General features: G+C 40.2%; 1 protein-coding gene across 2 annotated transcripts in view; it reads right to left on the bottom strand.

Annotated features, from left to right (window-relative positions):
• Positions 1 to 11,122, bottom strand: part of MERTK (MER proto-oncogene, tyrosine kinase) — a 226,077-nt gene extending 214,955 nt beyond the window's left edge. Inside the window, exons 1-3 of one of the 2 annotated variants that reach the window (XM_033936513.1) lie at positions 10,951 to 11,122; positions 10,752 to 10,916; positions 4,131 to 4,548 (exon numbers count right to left, since the gene is read on the bottom strand). In XM_033936513.1, coding sequence (XP_033792404.1) covers positions 4,131 to 4,548; positions 10,752 to 10,827 — 494 coding nt within the window. In that variant the 5' untranslated portion in view covers positions 10,828 to 10,916; positions 10,951 to 11,122. Of the gene's footprint in view, positions 1 to 4,130; positions 4,549 to 10,751 lie in introns of both variants that reach the window. The other variant, XM_033936512.1, reaches the window with a different exon arrangement.
• Positions 11,123 to 18,767: the final 7,645 nt, after the last annotated feature.

Below are 18,767 nucleotides of genomic sequence, written 5' to 3'. Positions count from 1 at the left end.
AAAAAAGGAAATCCAACAAATCTGCAGTAAAAATATGGTGAACAAAAGACAAAGAAGGGTACTGCAGACTGATGCACAAGATGAAGGCAAAATTTAAAATAAACAAACAGCTTGCTACGTACTAATAAACCACTTTATTTAAAATATGGGACCCAACACATCTGTGTTTTGAACAACACATCTTCTTCAGGGGTCCTGGTAAGAAAATATGTTCAATCATTAAAATGTTACACTATCAGTACAGACAAAGAATCAATGAATAATTCTAATTCATACATAGAAACTCTCCTTTCCCTGTTAAAGGTATCAGATCAGTTAGTAAAATGGCTCATTATTTTTTGTTTTTATTAACTGAATTGTATTAACTTGTATTTCGCTTCAGGTCTTCCGAAAAAAATCTTTAAAACCATGTTGTTTCAATAATAATTTTTAAGGACTTTAATGCTATCCCTTTTAGATGACTCAGTATATAAATCTAAGATTAGATTAGATTCTTGCATGCCCTCTAGTCCTAGTATTTTTGGAAAGAGTAAACAAGTGACTCACATCTACCCATTCCACTCAGTATTTTATAGACCTCTATCACATCACCCCTCAACCATCTCTTCTCCAAGCTGAAGAGCCCTAGCCACTTTAGCCATTCCTCATAGGGAAGTTGTCCCATCCACTTTATCATTTTTGTTACCTTTCTTTGTACCTTTTCTAATTCCTCTATATCAGTGGTTTCCCAAACCTGTCCTGGGGGACCCCCAGCCAGTCAGGTTTTCAAGATATCCCTAATGAATATGCATGAGAGAGATATGCATATAATGGAAGTGACAGGTATGCAAATCTCCCACCCACAGTACCCAGCCCCACCCCATCCCACCCCTGCCTCCAGCTAGTTTTGCCCCTAAACAGCCACACCTTCCCAGCATAGTCTCTTTGTCTCTAGCCCCTCACTCAGGCCACCCCGGAGTTGGGTAATGCTTTTGTGAGTTTCCCGTATCCAGTATCTTATCTGGCGCTGCTGCAATTTAAAAACTTTGGGCAGTGAGCAGCATTAGTGACCTGATCCTTCTGCCATCGGCCTAACCTGGAAGCCTTCACTCTGCAACATTCTGCCTATGCGGGAACAGAAACTGCTACATAGTGAAGGCTTCCAAGGTAGGCTATTCTTTTTATTATAAATTTTTATTATAAGAATATCAAAGTACAATGCGAGGAAAAGCAAACACCAATACAAAAACAGAAAATAGAAATATGATGTTACAGATATAGCTCAAATGGTAGCAAAACTCCACCACCATTGGAAAACCCTTATGTATTCAATATTTAGTCAAAGTTTCAGGGATCCTCAGCGGCACCACTTGGAGCTCAATAACATTTCATTGCGCCAAGCTTTATGTGCCTACTCGTCATCGGGTCCCGTTATTATATTAGTTATCAAATACTATTTTTTACTCTTGCATCATATCAAACATTTTTTTGAAGTTTATATATTTTATAATCAGTATTTAAAAGCTGTTACTTAGCTTTTTCGTGTGGTCTCTGGCAAGGGGAATGTCATACCGACATGTTTCGCTAAAGATAGCTTTATCAAGGAATACCCCCCTAATATTAAACCGCCAGCGCATACGACCACTCAGTCCTAAGAGTCCTAAGAGATAATACTGATTATAAAATATATAAACTTCAAAAAAATGTTTGATATGATGCAAGAGTAAAAAATAGTATTTGATAACTAATATAATAACGGGACCCGATGACGAGTAGACACATAAAGCTTGGCGCAATGAAATGTTATTGAGCTCCAAGTGGTGCCGCTGAGGATCCCTGAAACTTTGACTAAATATTGAATACATAAGGGTATTCCAATGGTGGTGGAGTTTTGCTACCATTTGAGCTATATTGGTGATTGAGGACCCTTGTGGAATATATAGATTGTGTTATTGCATAATATATTATGTTACAGAGTCATAGCCATGGGGTCTCCAACAATGAATAACATATACCATCACTCTTCAACGTATGACTTAAAAACTCAAAACAACCCCGTCCCTCCCTCATAGACAACCCCCCTCACCCTCCACCACCCACACTCCTCCCCAAATACAGGCCTGAGGCTAAGAAAGAGGAACTATAGGTCACCCCAAACAGATAAGAGAGGCTAGGGAAGTTCCCAAGGTAACCACCTCAAACATCCTCTGGAACTGCTATTTCAGGGTAGGCTATTCTTATGTTAATTATGGGGTTGGCATCAAAGCCCTCTACAGACCATCCTAAACTGTCTTGCCATATATAGGAAATAGATGGTCCATCTAGCCCAGTAACTCAACTTCAGAGTGGTCAATCCAGGTCATTAGTACCTGGCAAAAACCCAAATAGTAGCAACATTCGATGCTACTGAAATCTGCCTGGCACTAGCCCTAGTTTCTAACAGCCGGAGTTGCCATCTAAGCACAACTCGACACATCAACACATATGCAGTCATTCCTCTGTGCTCATCCCATGCCTTTTGGAATTTTGTCACCATTTCTGCCTCCACCATCTTTCTCAGGCAGGCATTCCAGGCATCAATCACCCTTTCTGTGAAAAATAATTTCCTGACATTACTCCTAAGTCTACCATCCCACCACCTCAATTCACATCCTCTAGTTTCCTTATCTCTGGAAAAGACTTGTTTCTTTATTAATATCTCTCACTATGAGTGAACTTCCTCAACAAATTCCTTGAGAAAGACTTCTTGATTCCAGTATCCCTCTACTCTAACTGATCCTACAGCTGGCATTTCCTAATCTATATCTGGTAGATTTCTGTCTGTCTCCTTTCCTCACCTTAATAGCATTTCTCCTTTGCTGTGCTATCTTTATACTACTTCTATCCAGGTGGGGTGTAAGAGGAGCAGAGCACCTGTGCAGTTTTATAAATCTATTCATGCTGGCATCTATTTTTTACACTGTCCGCTCCCCCAGTGCCAAAATCTGGCTATGGTTCTGTTTCTATCATCAACAACAATATAATCCCCTAATGGGAACCTATGTCACAATATTAATATATAATATATTCCCATATATCTGAAAAAGTGTATCCTATTTTACTTAAAAGTATAACAAGGAGGAGGCTTCAGTAACAGAGCCCACGTTCAGTCGTATTCACAGACTGGAAATTTAGAGACTGCTGTCAATAAGTTACAGAAAATGGCTTGGTGCATATAATTTATAGCCCTGAAGCAGTGGACAGAAGTGGAAGTCCACGAAACGCTGGCCTCGTTGGCTGTCTTTGACATACAAGCGCTGTTAAAAAGCTAAGTAATGTGGTATTAGACTGCTTAGCAATATCAAAGTGTAACTTGCAAAAAATTGAATGCTAGCAAGGTCCTTTTTGAAACTTCATCTAAATCTTGTCAGTTTAGTCTCAAACCAGATGAAGAAGTGTAGATATTAATAAGTTATTTGGGGGAAAAATTTAAAGTAAAAACGTGATAAAAAATATTTATAGAATAGGATATTAACTAGAATATTGAATTCTTATTTAAATTGATAGAAGATATTAAAGTTAAATACAGGAGCTGGCCAATGATTAGAGCTAAAGAGCAGTATAACCACGTCGAAATTTCCAGTCTGTGAATACGACTGAACGTGGGCTCTGTTACTGAGGCCTCCTCCTTGTTATACTTTTAAGTAAAATAGGATACACTTTTTCAGATATATGGGAATATATTATATATTAATATTCTGTTTCTATCATGCCATATATATTGTCTTATCCTTGTTACAGCAGGTTATATACCTCACCAACATAGATTTTAGGCCTTTTAGATTTTGTTAAGACAACCCAGAGAAAGTTAGCCAGTATCTGATCATTTTAAATTTCAATGACTTAACCCAGGGCTGCCCAAGTCTGGTCCTCGAGATCTACTGGCAGGCCAGGTTTTCAGGATATCCACAATGAATCTGCATGAGAAAGATTTGCCTGCACTGCCTTCTTGGTATGCAAATCTCTCCCTCATGCATATTCATTGTGGATATCCTGAAAACCTGGCCTGCCAGTCGATCTCGAGGACCGGACTTGGGCAGCCCTGACTTAACACATAAAGATAATCCTTCCTATTTACTTTGTCTAACAAAATGTAGTGAAAGTGAAATTACCTACAGGAAGATAGCAGCATTGTACCCTCATTGTCATTAACCTGAGAATACTGAATGACTATCCTTTCAGTGCTGAGCAATTCCATCTCGTCTTTCCACCAGGAAATATATAAATCCTGATTTAAACTCGGCACCTCAATGGAGCAGTTGAATTTGACATCCTTATGTTCAGAAAGTGTGATGTTCCCCACAGTGGGGTTGAATGCGATTAGTTGAAGAGATTCGGTGTCTGGTCTGTCACCATCAGGCTGTGGTAATGGATACTTCCCGGTAGAATCGTCCACTTCAGCATCACCAGACCGAGATGATCTATGCAAAGCTGTTGAGTTCTTTAATGGAAGCCTTGTGTCAGTGAGTGATATGTTGAGCTCAGACAATGTGTATGACTTTCCCATTTCTTCCATCCTTCTTGTATTATCTGCACAAATGAAAGATTGTTCCTGTTGATACCTTATTAATACTTTTCAGATCAAACCCAAAAAGCCTCTCTCATTTATTTATTCAAGATCTCGATTCTCAAAAGGACTTTTATGTTTATCATGTGTTGGTAATTATATAAATCTGCTAGCCATTGATTTTCAACAACACTATATGGACAGTGCTGGTGAAAATTACTCTAATGATTTTAGCACTATGACCAAATTCTATGTATGACAGCAATAAAATTGGCACCAATCAGAACGGTGCTTAGTGCAATTCTATACAAAGCATATATAGAATCACGCTTAGTGGCTGTATGCTGCATAACATTTAGGTATACCCGTTGAGGCCAAGGAAATCCAGACCCAAATACCTGCTTCTAAATTGTACACAGATCGGGCATATTCTATAATAGTGCACCTAACTTTTAGGAACACCCACAATCTGCCCATTCTCCATCCATGGCCACACTCTCTTTTGAGATTTGTGCACTAGAAGTGATGTGTCGCATTTTATAGAATGTGCCCACAAAGCTGTCAACTTCTAATTATTGCCACTTAGTGTTACTTATCAGGTGTTAATTGCCAATTATCCGATAAATCTTAACCAATTGTTAGTGTAGTCCTTAGTCACTTCTCTCTAAAACACTAACTATTCTCTGTACTCTTTTTAAATCTCTAATCTTATAAAGCTATATGATGCCTGTTTACATATTGCGGCTCCATATACACTGTAAAGAGATTATTGGTCTAATACTAACATACACTTCATTATATATGTTTATGTATATATATATTAATTCTTTGTTTTTTCATTTGTATGGACCTTCGGATATCAACTGGACCAAAAATAATGCCCAGCAATCTCTTGTCTTCATCAGTCCACTTTATTGTTTATTTACTCAAAACTCTAAAATTCATTTAATTTCATACTTATTCTTAATTTCATAACTCCATAACTATTTCTTCATTGTATTTCATTTTGGTTTACTTCATTTCCTTACTTAATGTCTTTTTCTTCTAATTAAATCTTATTAATTCGCTACTTAGCTTCGAGGTTAGCTCTCAAACGTTCATCAATGCCACCTCTCCCGACATGCATGTTCCAAACAATGTTTTTCTTCAGGGTCGAGGGGAACTGAAAAATATACAAAACTTTTAAAATCCAACTCTCTTCTCAGTTTTTGCTTTTTTTTTAAATTCATTCAAACATTGCAAACGCTAGTGACCTCTCAAATGTAAAAACATTATACTCTGCTTAACATCGTGCAAGCACTTTATCTAAAAGTTGTTACTTCGGGGGTTTGTTTCAAAACACACCTAGTTCAAGCCCAATCTTTTCAGATATAGTTTAGTTCAAATATAAGCTTATTCAAATGGAAATTTGCTAAGATAAAGAGTTGTCTCTTACCAATCGAGTATGTGCAGTCTTTCTTCAAACATGACCACAGTTTGTAATCTACTAAATATAAAGCAGCTGCAGGCTCCCCATTTGAACGTCTGACGTCAGCCAGAGGGCTGACCTATTGCTAGGCAACCAACTCATGAAATCAGCACTATATTTCAGAACTAAAGTTCAGATCGTGGAGAGCACTGCTAGCTCTAATGAATAAAGCTGGAGAATACAAAACAACTCTTTATCTTAGCAAATTTCCATTTGAATAAGCTTATTTCTGAACTAAACTATATCTGAAAAGATTGGGCTTGAACTAGGTGTGTTTTGAAACAAACCCCCAAAGTAACAACTTTTAGATAAAGTGCTTGCACGATGTTAAGCAGAGTATAATGTTTTTACATTTGAGAGGTCACTAGCGTTTGCAATGTTTGAATGAATTTTTTAAAAAAGCAAAAACTGAGAAGAGAGTTGGATTTTAAAAGTTTTGTATATTTTTAGTTCCCCTCGACCCTGAAGAAAAACGTTGTTTGGAACATGCATGTCGGGAGAGGTGGCATTGATGAACGTTTGAGAGCTAACCTCGAAGCTAAGTAGTTAATTAATAAGATTTAATTAGAAGAAAAAAACATTAAGTAAGGAAATGAAGTAAACCAAAATGAAATACAATGAAGAAATAGTTATGGAGTTAAGAAATTAAATGAATTTTAGAGTTTTGAGTAAATAAACAATAAAGTGAACTAACTGCCAATTATCAGCATTGATGGATTTGTTAAACAAGTTGCATGTGCATATCGACTGTGCACATTGATTTACACATGCAACATAAGCTCAAATTCTATATACAGCATCCTTTCTTTATGAGCCAGTGAAGAAAGAGGATGCAGTGATGGCCAACTCTATGTTTAGTGGCAATATGCAGCTGAAAATCAGGTGTAAAGTAAGCTGCTGAACTCGTACAACAGTTGAATGTTGCTGCTCTATGTACAGCTGCTGACACTCTGTGTGTTTTTTTCAACTTTTAAAATTCCTAGGACAGGGGTTCTTAACCACTGATGTCTGCACCCCCAAGAGCAGCAGGAAGAGGTCATAAGAATAGCCATACTGGATCAGACCAATGGTTCATCTAGCCCAGCATCCTGTTTCCACAGTGGTCAGTCAAATAAAAACAGTTAATTAGAAGTGACAATAAAAAAAGAGCAAAAGCATGACCAACCAGAACAAAAACAGATCAATGAATACATAAAGAGCAAAGTCAGATTTCATACAATTTACTATAACTCAAATAATCTATAGCAGAGGTCTTCATTAATTTTTCATCAGATCTAATTAATTTAAATTCTAGTGAGCTAAAGGAGAGCTGCCAAATATCTTTCTTTGTGGGGTCATGACGCTGCTGACCAGTATGCATCAACGATAGTACAGTTTAGGGAGTGAAGAACTTTTGTGCAAGAAAGAGGAGCGGGACTTGGATGTAATTGTATGTGATGATCTTAAGGTGGCCAAACAGGTTGAAAAGACAACAGCAAAAGCTAGAAGGATGCTTGGGTGCAAAGGGAGAGGAATGGCCAGTAAGAAAAAGGAGATATTGATGCCCCTGTACAAGACTCTGGTGAGACTTCATTTAGAATATTGTGTACAATTCTGAAGACTGTACCTTCAAAAAGAAATAAACAGGATGGAGTGGGTCCAGAGGAAGGCTCCTAAAATAGTTGGTGGTCTTCATCATAAGACGTATGGGGACAGACTTAATATACTTTGGAGGAAAGGTGGAAGAGGGGAGATATGATAGAGACATTTAAATACCTATGTGGCATAAATACACTTGAGGCCAGTCTCCTTCATTCGAAAGGAAACTCCAGAGTGAGAGGACATAGAACAAGGTTAAGAGGTGATAGGCTAAAGAGTAATCAGAGGAAATAGTTTTTTACAGAAAGGGTGGTAGATGCGTGGAATAGTCTCCCAGTAGAGATGGTGGAGACGAAGACTGTGCTAAAATTCAAGAAAGCAAGGGACAGGTATGTGGGATCTCTTAGGGAGAGGAGATAGTGGATGAGGGGACAGGATGGCCCATTTAGCCTTTATCTGCAGTCATGTTTCTATGGGCTAGATTCACTAACCTGCCTGATCGCGTCCAATCCATGTGAGATCTGTGGCAGGCCGACTGATCCACAATAGGTCTGTATTCAAATGGAGGTGATCGAAAGAATGCCCCCACCGACCGCACAGATCGCTGTTGAGCGATCCCAACGCATGCGCAGACCATCTTCTTTGCCTGTAGATGGTCTGCGCATGCTCTCCTGACTTCCTTCTCGCACTGGGGAGCAGAGTGCATCAGAAGGCTATGAAGGGACTGCTTTTGTCGGGGAGAGTAGTGGCTGAAGGGCAGTGTGTTGTACGCCAGTTAGAATGCAGGCTGGCCAGATTGATTGGTTGCATACAGTATGAGAAACCAATGGCAGAGAAACCATCGCAAGCCCATGGTTTTAACCTGCGTGTTCAAAGCAGGATTGCACTGCGGGGTGTTCTGGAACAAAACAGAACATGCCGTAGTGCAGCCCAGCTTTAAAACCCACAGATTAAAACCACGAGTTCAAAGGGCGGCAGAGAGCCTTCTTTTCTTTCGGAGTATTCCAGTTCCCCCTATTTTGTGCACCGCTTTTTTTAATGGCCATGCACAGATATTGCTGCATGGCTCTAATGCATAATTTATAACTCCTGGAGAGTCAGGCTAGAGAGCGGGCGGCAAGCAGGAGAGTTGGGTTTTTGCACAAGTGACTGGTCCTCAGCAGTCGCTTGTTTTTGGATCAGCCAGCCCAGTCGGTGTACCTGGGTTGTTGTTTTTTTTTAGTGAATCACTGCCTTTCTACATTTGCATGCCATTTCCCTCATTTGCATGCGTGGATCGGATTGGCTGCAGACAGGATCAGCCAGAAGGTTAGTGAATCGGGTTGCAAAGTGGTCGGGACACAATCAGTGTCCTTAGTGAATTTAGCCCTATGTTTCTTAATGCTAAGTGGGTTTTTTCAGCAGCACTGTCCAGTTAAGTGCCACTGAATACACCTGGCTAGCCCCAGACAAGAGATTTAAAGGGCCAAAAGCATTTTCTGTCCATTTACATCACTTTGAATATCAACTCTGGTCTGAGCTTCCAAGATGGTATTTTTAAATATCCACACAGTTACTTCTTTCAGCATTTTTAAACCATTTTCCTCATTTTATCATAGTTCTTTTAAAAGTTTAATGCTAATGCAATCAATTTCCTTAGGGGAGTAATCCAGAACATACCAGCCAGCCCTGATGTTTTTATATTAGGTTCAATCCACAAATGCAGAAGATGAAAGAGATGCTTTAACTGAGATGTATGTTTTAGTGCTATAAAGTTCCAGTTAAAGCATCTCTTTCATCTCTACTTTTGTGGATTGAATGTGATATTTCCTAGATGTGTTTCTCCATCTAGGTTTGGGGTTGCTGGGTTTTTTGTTTATATTAGGTTAAAAACACTCACTGTAACAAAATGTAAAGAATGTGCTTTAAGTGTATTTTGAGAGTAGATTACTATGATTTTCCAAGGAGACAGGCCATTCACCATCGTCCATCCCCGCCCCTCCTAAACGTTTTATTTACTATTAGCAGTAGGAGGGACAATATCCTATTCAACCATCAGAAATCTGTTAACTTTACACTAACACCACTGCACAAGCAAACAGTGTTCAGAAGCTCATTCAGGACTTCACTAGGGAGGAAGGGGCCCCTCTCTAAATCCATCTGAAATCCATTTACCTAACTGCCTTGTCTACATCTAAACCGTGAACACATTCCACAGTTTAACCGTGCACTGGATATAAAAAAAAAAATACTTTCTTCCTATTTTTAAAACACGCAAAAATCTTAAAAACCACAGTGCCTTCTAGAGGTGTAGTGAAAACATTTAAATGTCTTTGTGCCCTCTGAAACTACTCCTCTGGGGTAAGGGGGGGGGGGGGGTTGTTTGGCTTTTAGAGTGTTTTCTTGTTCAAGAATGGGGATTGAAGTCCTTGCTCCGTTTCTGTGCTTCTAATATGATCAACGTCTCTATTCAATCTCGATGCGTTCGGTCAATATAAAACGGACGTTATTGTGGCGGTAGCGAGACCCTTATCCAAACTACCTCATAGTGTTGTCATTTACACGTTCACAGAACGTGTTTTAGGTCGAGTAGGTCTAATTTTATTGCAAGTTAACCTAGCGAGATGGTAGGTGGTGTTTTTAACGGAACAATGGTTTTCTCTGTTCGGGCAACTTTCTTCGACTCTTTAAATGCTGGCGATACTAATAGCGATCTGCACTCGGTCAACAGCCCCGCAGGTCCCTTCACGTTTGTTTTCCCAAAAGAAAGAATGTTCGAGATCGGAGGAGCTGTTGTTTTTAAATATTAACTTTTGGTATACGCCTCAGATTTTATTCCACCCCCCCCCCCCCCCAGGTTATACCTATTCTGTGGAAAGTACGTATCCTTTCTATAAGACAGAGCAGCCAAACTACTTCTCCTCAGGGGAAGGAATATTCGGAAAGTTTCGAGGGGGGGGGGTTCATTGGCACAGCTAACGAATCATTCGTAAATCTCTTGATTAATTCAGTACAGTTTGTTGCAATAGACGCACTTAGCTGATAACTTAACCTGAGGAAATCATTTACACGAAGGACCCCCCCCCCCCCCCTCAGGACCTGATCTCTCCGAGTGCAGCAAATCCTGTTGTGGTTGGGTTTTTGTTTTTTTTAACCATGTTCCCGCCACGTCTTGTTTATTACTTTGGTCTGAAAGCTTACCTTGTCCCGCGAACACTTGAGGGAGCAACGCGAGGAGAAGGACGCGGAGGGCGCTGTGGTTCCCGCGGCCCGGCATCTCTCGGTCAGAATCCGGGGGGGGGGCCACCTGCAGCCAGCCGTACAGCTCCGGAGAAAGGCGTATAAACCTATAGGATACGTAGATCTCCCGCTAGCAAAGCGGGCGATGGAGTTATTTCTTAGCTCCTCGGGGGGTGGGGGGGGGTGTCAAAAGCTGCCCAGCCAGCGATGGTTTTATAGCCTGGGGGAATGAAAACGGTTTGCCCGGCCAGGGATTAGAGTCCTTCCTTTACGGGCTACCTTTCCCCTCTCCGCACTTTTTTTTTTCTGTCCCACTGCTTCTTGTTCCGGAACTTGCCAGAGTGCCTCTGATGTCACTGAGGGCTGCGAGGGCGGGAGCAAGCCAGAAACTGGGAGGTTTCTTAGGGAAAGCGAGAGGGGCTTTTAGACGTTCTGAGGACGAGGCTATAGTCTTTTTTTGTATAGGGTTCATGTGCTGCATGTTACAGAATACATATGGTTTGTTCAAATTTGATATCCCGCCTTAACCGAATTCAAAGCGGTTTTACAGAATTAAAATAACAATTTTACAACAATTCATAACAAAACGGGGAGGGGGGGGACCCAAAAACTAACTCAACAAACGTAAAGGACGTATACAAAATATAAAAACATGAACTAACTGGAACGAGAGGGAAAAGAACTACAATATATAGATAGTAAAGAACAAATAGGGATCATACAAGAAGGTCAAAGGACTCGATTGTCCAGAGAGGTTGAGCAGATGGTAACCTGGAAAAGTGTTGACGCTCCCAGCCTGAAAACAGGCTGCAGAGCACCTGAAGGCTCAAAAAAGAAACTGTCAAAAATGTAAAGTGTTTAGACAGAAATGTTTGTGAAAGCAATAGAGAGGGCAAGCCAGGGGTATTTTCCCATATGACAGTCCTCCCCTCCTCACATTTAAATTAAGTTTCAAGTTTATTAAAATCTTATTATACCGCCAAATCAGACTTCAAGGCGGTGTGCATACCATATTAAAAGTACATGTATTTAAAATTACAGAGTACAGTGGAGGTATATGGTACAAGGACTTAACAGTACAAGACTAACGGATGAACTGATACAGAATGGAGGTGGTAGAACTACATTATTTATAAAGATAGAATAAGTGGAATGAACATTAAGAAGGGAACTACAAGAGGTGGTATGAAAAAGGTTTCCAGAGGTATTCTATGTATAAAAACATTCCCAGTCAGTTTTAGACATCCAGTAACACTGTAAGTTCCAATTGAGAGTGAAGTTTGGATCTATATTGACCTAAATGTCCACATAAATCCTGCAACTTTTAGTTCTGTAAAATACTCTCCACATTCACACAACAATGGATCTATAATTCCCCTTACAATAACCGTGGACTTTGTCCAGGTTTTGAAAAGCTTAATCACGTTGGGCAGGAGGGCATCCGCTCCTGATGAGAGCAGGCAGCTGAGGGGGGGTACAGGACTGAGCAGGGTTAGTGTGGGATTGGGGGCGAAATAGGGGCTTAATGGGATGGGGATGGGTGGGGCTAGGGGGTCCAGAATTTACTAAAGTAAAATCTGGTAACCCTAAGAATACCTATGTTTCTCCTATTGGGGAAGAACAACAACTGGGACAACTACAGATCCCTACACAAGGACAACTAATAAAGGTAATTTAAAAAATCTACAACTGATACCTCCAGTCATGGTACAGGAGAGAGTTCAGAGAAGAGCGACACATCTGATAAAAGGGATGGAAAACCTTTCATACGCCGAGAGATTGGAGAAACTGGGTCTCTTTTCCCTGGAGAAGAGGAGACTTAGAGGGGATATGATAGAGACTTATAAGATCATGAGGGGCATAGAGAGAGTAGAGAGGGACAGATTCTTCAAACTTTCAAAAAATAAAAGAACAAGAGGCCATTCGGAAAAGTTGAAAGGGGACAGATTCAATACAAATGCCAGGAAGTTCTTCTTTACCCAACGTGTGGTGGACACTTGGAATGTGCTTCCAGAGGACGTTATAGGGCAGAATACAGTACTGGGATTTAAGAGAGGATTGGACATTTTTCTGCTGGAAAAGGGAATAGAAGGGTATAAATAGAGGATTACTGCTCAGGTCCTGGACCTGTTGGGCTGCCGCGTGAGCGGACTGCTGGGCAAGATGGACCTCAGGTCTGACCCAGCAGAGGCATTGCTTATGTTCTTATGTTCTTACATGGGCTTGTCATGCCACTGGGGCTTGCACACATCTGTGAAGCTGAAAGCTATGCCATCGGTAGTTTCACTACCAGCAGGGCCTTCCGAGGTGGACAGGTTTCAGTGGAGATGTCAGACTAACAATGGGCAATAGCAGATGGGCAGTGTTGTAGGCAGAGGATCGCATTTGATGAGACAATGGTGACAACATTTAATTTATACTGCGCAAAAGGCCCAGCAATCTACTTCTATATTCTGCCATGAAAACTTGAGATATGAGAGAGACGTTAGATATGACAGAAACGTTTAAATACCTACATGGCACCCCTTTCTCTGATGGGGCGCATTTGCATGGTTAAGATGTTCATCTTTCCCAAATGGCTGTATGTTCTGCAGACTCTGCTGTTGTGTTTGCAGAAGAAAGATTTACACATTTTTTATAAAGGGGTTACTCGTTTCTGTTGGGCAGCCAAGAAACCAAAATTGCAGGTGTTTCAGTTGCTGGGGAATTGGCATGGGGGGGGGGGGGTTCTTACCGGATGTGCGGGTCTATAATTATGCGTGTTTGCTTCGTCATTTGGGAGATTGGATGAATAAGACCAGCAGCTACACCCCTCTTCAGATGGAACGTGAGTATTTTGCTCCCTAAGATGTGTTTGCGTTACTACATAGCCCCCGGAGGGCTTTACCCTCTTCTATACGACCAAGTGTATTATTTAGTGCATTGCAAGTGGCCTGGCGTTGGCTTGTGCACGCCCTAGGAGGGGATCCAACGGTCACCGAACTCTTGCCCTTGCGGGGTAATCCGGCCTTTCCTCCGGGTAGGGAATCCAGGGAGTTCCTGGCTTGGGGAGCGAGAGGAGTTACAAGTTTAGAACATATTTTGGGGGATGATGGGGAGTTGTTGACCTGAGCTGATTTGCTAACAAAGGTGGGGGAGACCTGGGGAGCGCAGTTCGCATGTCATCAAGTGGAGCACTATGTGGGATCCCTCAACAGAGCACAATTGTGCTTGCATTTGGGGGGCCAGGCTGTGGGAGTTGTTTGCTCAGGAGGAGGGGGTGTCCCTCTCGGTGTTTAGCATTCATGATAGTTTACAAGAGTTACAACCAGCCAAGGACTACCAGAACATCCAGGGTAAATGGGAGGGGGAATTGCAGATTAATTTGGAACAATGGAATGTAGCCCGTACCTTACGGGCGACGCCTGGAGTGACTCCGTGTGCTTGGTTGCAGGAAACTTATTATCGGGTGACCTTACGCGCCTATTACACTCGTACACAGTTGTATTACAGTGGGGGTCTTCCTACACCACTGTGTCATAAATGTGGGATGGGGGGGGAGACACACTTTGGGTCATGCCTTTTGGTTGCTCCATTATCCAGCACTTCTGGAGGTGTATAATCTCCTACATGTCAGGGTTAATTGGGAGAGCTTTGCGCAGTACCCTGGCCCACTTTGTCTTGGATTTGCCAGAAGCTTTTGGTCATTTGCCTAGGGGGCGTCGGGCTCTGTGTAAGAAGATGAGCTTACTGGCCAGGAAATATATTCTTCAGTGCTGGACGGTCTGTGATCCTCTGGCGTTTTGGCATTGGAAGAACCAGTTGCATCAGTTGGCCATCTGGGAGGCGCAAGATGCCGGAGGGGCTAGGAAGCGAAAGATGTTGTTCTTTAATATCTGGGAGCTGTACCTGCAAGCCTTGCATCCAAAGGGCTGCAAGATCTTAAGATGGTCTTAAGATGGGTGTCCTAATCTGGGCGCTCAGTTAGTTGGGCTGGGAGAGTACTGGTGAGTATAGGTGGGGTGGGGCGGAGAGTACCATTGGGGGGAGGGGAGGGGTACTGAAAGGTTCTGGCACTTAGTTACGGTTCGGATCAGTGGGCATAGGTGGGGGGAAGGAGTGGTATGGCATCTTCGGGGCTCATAAGAGTCCAGGGCCTCGGAGTGCTTTCAGCCACTTTATTCTCGATCGCCCTATTTAGAGTAGGATGGGGGGGAGTTTGGTAGCTGTTACTTTTCTACTGTACCTGCTTGTTATTTTATTGTATAAGATGCATCATTGTTTGTACTGTGCACCCTTGGGGTGCCCTGGCATTGTCTTTGTTGTTGTTTGCATCAATAAAAATTATTTGAACCTAAATACCTACATGGCATAAATGCGCGTGAGTCGAGTCTCATTTGAAAGGAAGCTCTGAAATGAGAGGGCTTAGGATGAAGTTAAGAGGTGACAGGATCAGGAGTAATCTAAGGAAATACTTTTTTACAGAAAAGGTGGTAGATGCATAGAACAGGTGGTGGAGACAGAGACTTTCTGAATTAAAGAAGGTGTGGGATAGGCACATGGGATCTATTGGAGAGAGGAAGAGATAATGGTTACTGCAGATGGGCAAACTAGATGGGCCCTTTGGCCTTTATCTGCCATCATGTTTCTATATTATTATCAAGTTGCTAGGACTTGAACACGAGTCGATGACATCTAACCTATCCACTGATACAGAATATTGCAGCTTGGCTGATTTGTAACAAAAATAAATTTGAACATGTCATGCCCCTCGAGATCACTACATTAGCTTCCTATTCAGTCAAGAGTCAAGTTCAAATATACTTGTCTAGGTTTTTGTTTTTTTAAAAAATATTTTATGGACTATTAGGCAACTCAGTTGTATTATTGCCTTTAGGTCTGCCACAACAAAGTGGCCATAGATCTTTTAATGCTTATAAGCTGTCTTTTCCTCTGTTCTTGCTCTTTTCTATTTAATACTTTATGGAATTAATTCCCAATCAATCTGTAGTCATGCACTACCTATCAAATCTTAAAAAAAAAGATGAAAGACTTTCTTGTTGTCTACTATTTCAGGTTACTTGTTTGTTTGGTTTTTAATTATTATACTGTGCAAAGTCTTAATGTAAACCACCTCAATCCCTCTTTTGCAGGAATGATGTGGTATATAAAACAAAGGGATTAGATTAGTTAACAGAATCTATATATGGTGATTCAGTGTAGGATGGGCTGGGGTGGGCATCAATGTGAACTCCACTAATATGGAACATGAGGATGTTACTGGACAGACTTTACGGTAGATATCCTGCAAACAACGGGATGGTAGGATAGGCTGGAGTGAGCTTGGATGGCAACTTCAGCATTTGGAACCTAGGACAATACCAGACTTTACAGTCTAGGGCCCATAAATATTAAAGAAGAGATAAGTTAATCTAATCATTTTTTGATGGGTATAAATTATGGGCAAACTGGATGGACTATTCAGGTCTTTATCTGCCGTCATTTACTATGTTTGATCATTCAGAACATGGAAAGATCTTTAGCTAATAGAATAAGGAATCACAAATTAGAAACAAACATACAAATAAAAACTGAAATAGAAACTCCAAAAGACTAGACCTTATGATCAATGCAATACTGGAAATAGAGAAACAAGTGTGTTTCTTTCTGTACTGTGAAAAATACAAAAAAGAGAAGTGATGCACATTTCCCATAATTTAAAATAATTTTTGTTCTTTCTTGGCTGTGCATTTTAATTTCTAAATGCATTGCCCCAATCCATAAACAGTCAGTGACTCAGTTGAATTTGTTGACAACCAAAATGCTCTGTCTACCTACCAATCAGGGTTCAGAAAATTCCACAGTACTGAAACAGTCTTGTTAGACATCATTGACGACTGTTGGAAATATCTGGACAAAGGAGAAGATTGTAACTTATTTGCATACCCGAAGATTTTAGGCTGTAAAGTTAGGTTCTTTTTAGATAGGATGCTAGCATTTCAAGCAAGTCCTGGTTGGGTAACTATATCAGCGGAGCCATATTATCTTATGGTGCCTTCCAAAAATAAATTAAGATAGTATTATTTGATAAATTTATCTCGTAACTCTATGTTTTTATCCTTAACATAATCATTTTACTGCATTAATTTAAATTTTTATTGTCTTTTTAGTTAATATGCTGCATTTTTATTTTAATATTTTGTACTTCGCTGATTGTCCAGTTTTTTCTCTTGTGTAAACCGCCTAGAATTCTTTTGATTGTGGCAGTATACAAAAATAAAGTTATGTTATGTAAAATGTATTGCTTGTTTTTTTAGACCTAAGTGCTGCCTTTGACACCATTGATGACATACTTTTCCTATCTAGATTAGCCAACATTGGTATCTGTAACACTGCATTATGTTGCTTCTCCTTCTTTTTAGACAAAATAACACAGAGTGTACTACTGAGGTCTAACATGTCACAACCCAAACCACTTAAATACGACACACCTCAAGGTGCTTTGCTATCACCACTGCATTTTAACTTGTACATTAGACCAGTACTTGACATTGCTTCAAAATAGAGCATTAAGATTCACTTCTTTGCAGATGATATCCAACTCTACTTCCCACTCAGAATGAATTGTGATACACAAATAAAAAAACTACAAGGCTGTCTATCTGAAATTAAAAAAAACTGGATGACCTGAATAGGATTACTTCTTAATCCTGCTCAAGAGGTTGCTCTGCAATGATTGTACAAAATTTTCCAATTAAATGTGTTTATTGTAATGACAGAATAATCTTGTTTCAAAAGGCATTTCTACAAGGAGACACATCTGCTCAGAAGTGTAACAGCATCTTTCTGACGAACAGTCTCATACGCAGCCATGCCTTCTTTACTTATATATCTAATCTGACATCATAATTTTTGCTTCCATACCATTGGCTTAACATATTTTTAATTCCCATATAAGCTACAAGCATAAATACATACGTAGTAATATAGGAGTAGTTTCCCTTACAAAGGAATTCCCAAGTTTACATTCTAATATTGAAACTTAAATCAATAATACAAAAGGGAATGAACAGAAAAAAGATACAATAATAATATATTTTTCCCTACAAAATTACTTACAAATCATATTTCTATAAAGAGACTGGAATGGTTCCTTTCCTAACCACTGCCCCTCCAAATTCAAACTGCTTATCTTACAACGTGCTGTAGCTCTTGTTTCAAAAGTGAGAAGGGGAGGGGCCAAACAACTTAACTTTTTCTATGCAAGTCACCTAATATAGTTTGAGGTAGATATGTTTTAATCAAAAGAAAGTAAAAAATGTTCCTAATATTTAAGTACTCAATTTCAATGGCTTACTAATATTTAGTACATTCATATATATGCATTTATATATGTATATACACATATGTATCCAATTATGGTCTCTATAATTTTAGTCTTCAAAAAGGGTCCTCATCGGAATGTGGAGCTCTATAGTAACAAGGTCAGAGGCCAACCCAAGTCTGCCAGCCAGTCTCCTGAGTATATCCTCTAGCCCCTGAAACTAGATAAAGAGCTCTAAAAAGAGCGGGAACTTGGTCTGGGTTTTTTGTGATCTACATAGCAGAACAGTTTGTCAGTGATTTCAGCAAAAATATATACTCCTTCTTATCAATATTCACAATTCCCCTATTTGTTTATCTGGTTCTGTATTATTTTATATCCAATTTTTCATATCACAAACCTTTCTCACCTTTTCTTGGATGAGGCCTTATCTTATTGTATCTTCCCTGACTCGTGAGATCCTTTGAACATCAGTAAGAAAGGTAGTGACTGTTTATTACTTCATGTTTGCATATATCAACAAATAACTGTCCATCTTAGTAGGCCTGCCACACCCTGGCTCACTTGAGCCAAAGGGCCATGTCCTTAGACCACAAATAAGCTACAACTAAATGCATCCAAAACTGAACTTATTTGGATTCACAAGAAAAACTGTGTTCACCCACATCCTTCCT

Source organism: Geotrypetes seraphini, chromosome 3, assembly GCF_902459505.1.
Source record: "Geotrypetes seraphini chromosome 3, aGeoSer1.1, whole genome shotgun sequence".
In the NCBI taxonomy this organism is placed as follows: Eukaryota; Metazoa; Chordata; class Amphibia; order Gymnophiona; family Dermophiidae; genus Geotrypetes; species Geotrypetes seraphini.
The sequence above is the reverse complement of the archived record's forward strand: the minus strand, read 5'-3'. Positions and strand labels throughout refer to the sequence as shown.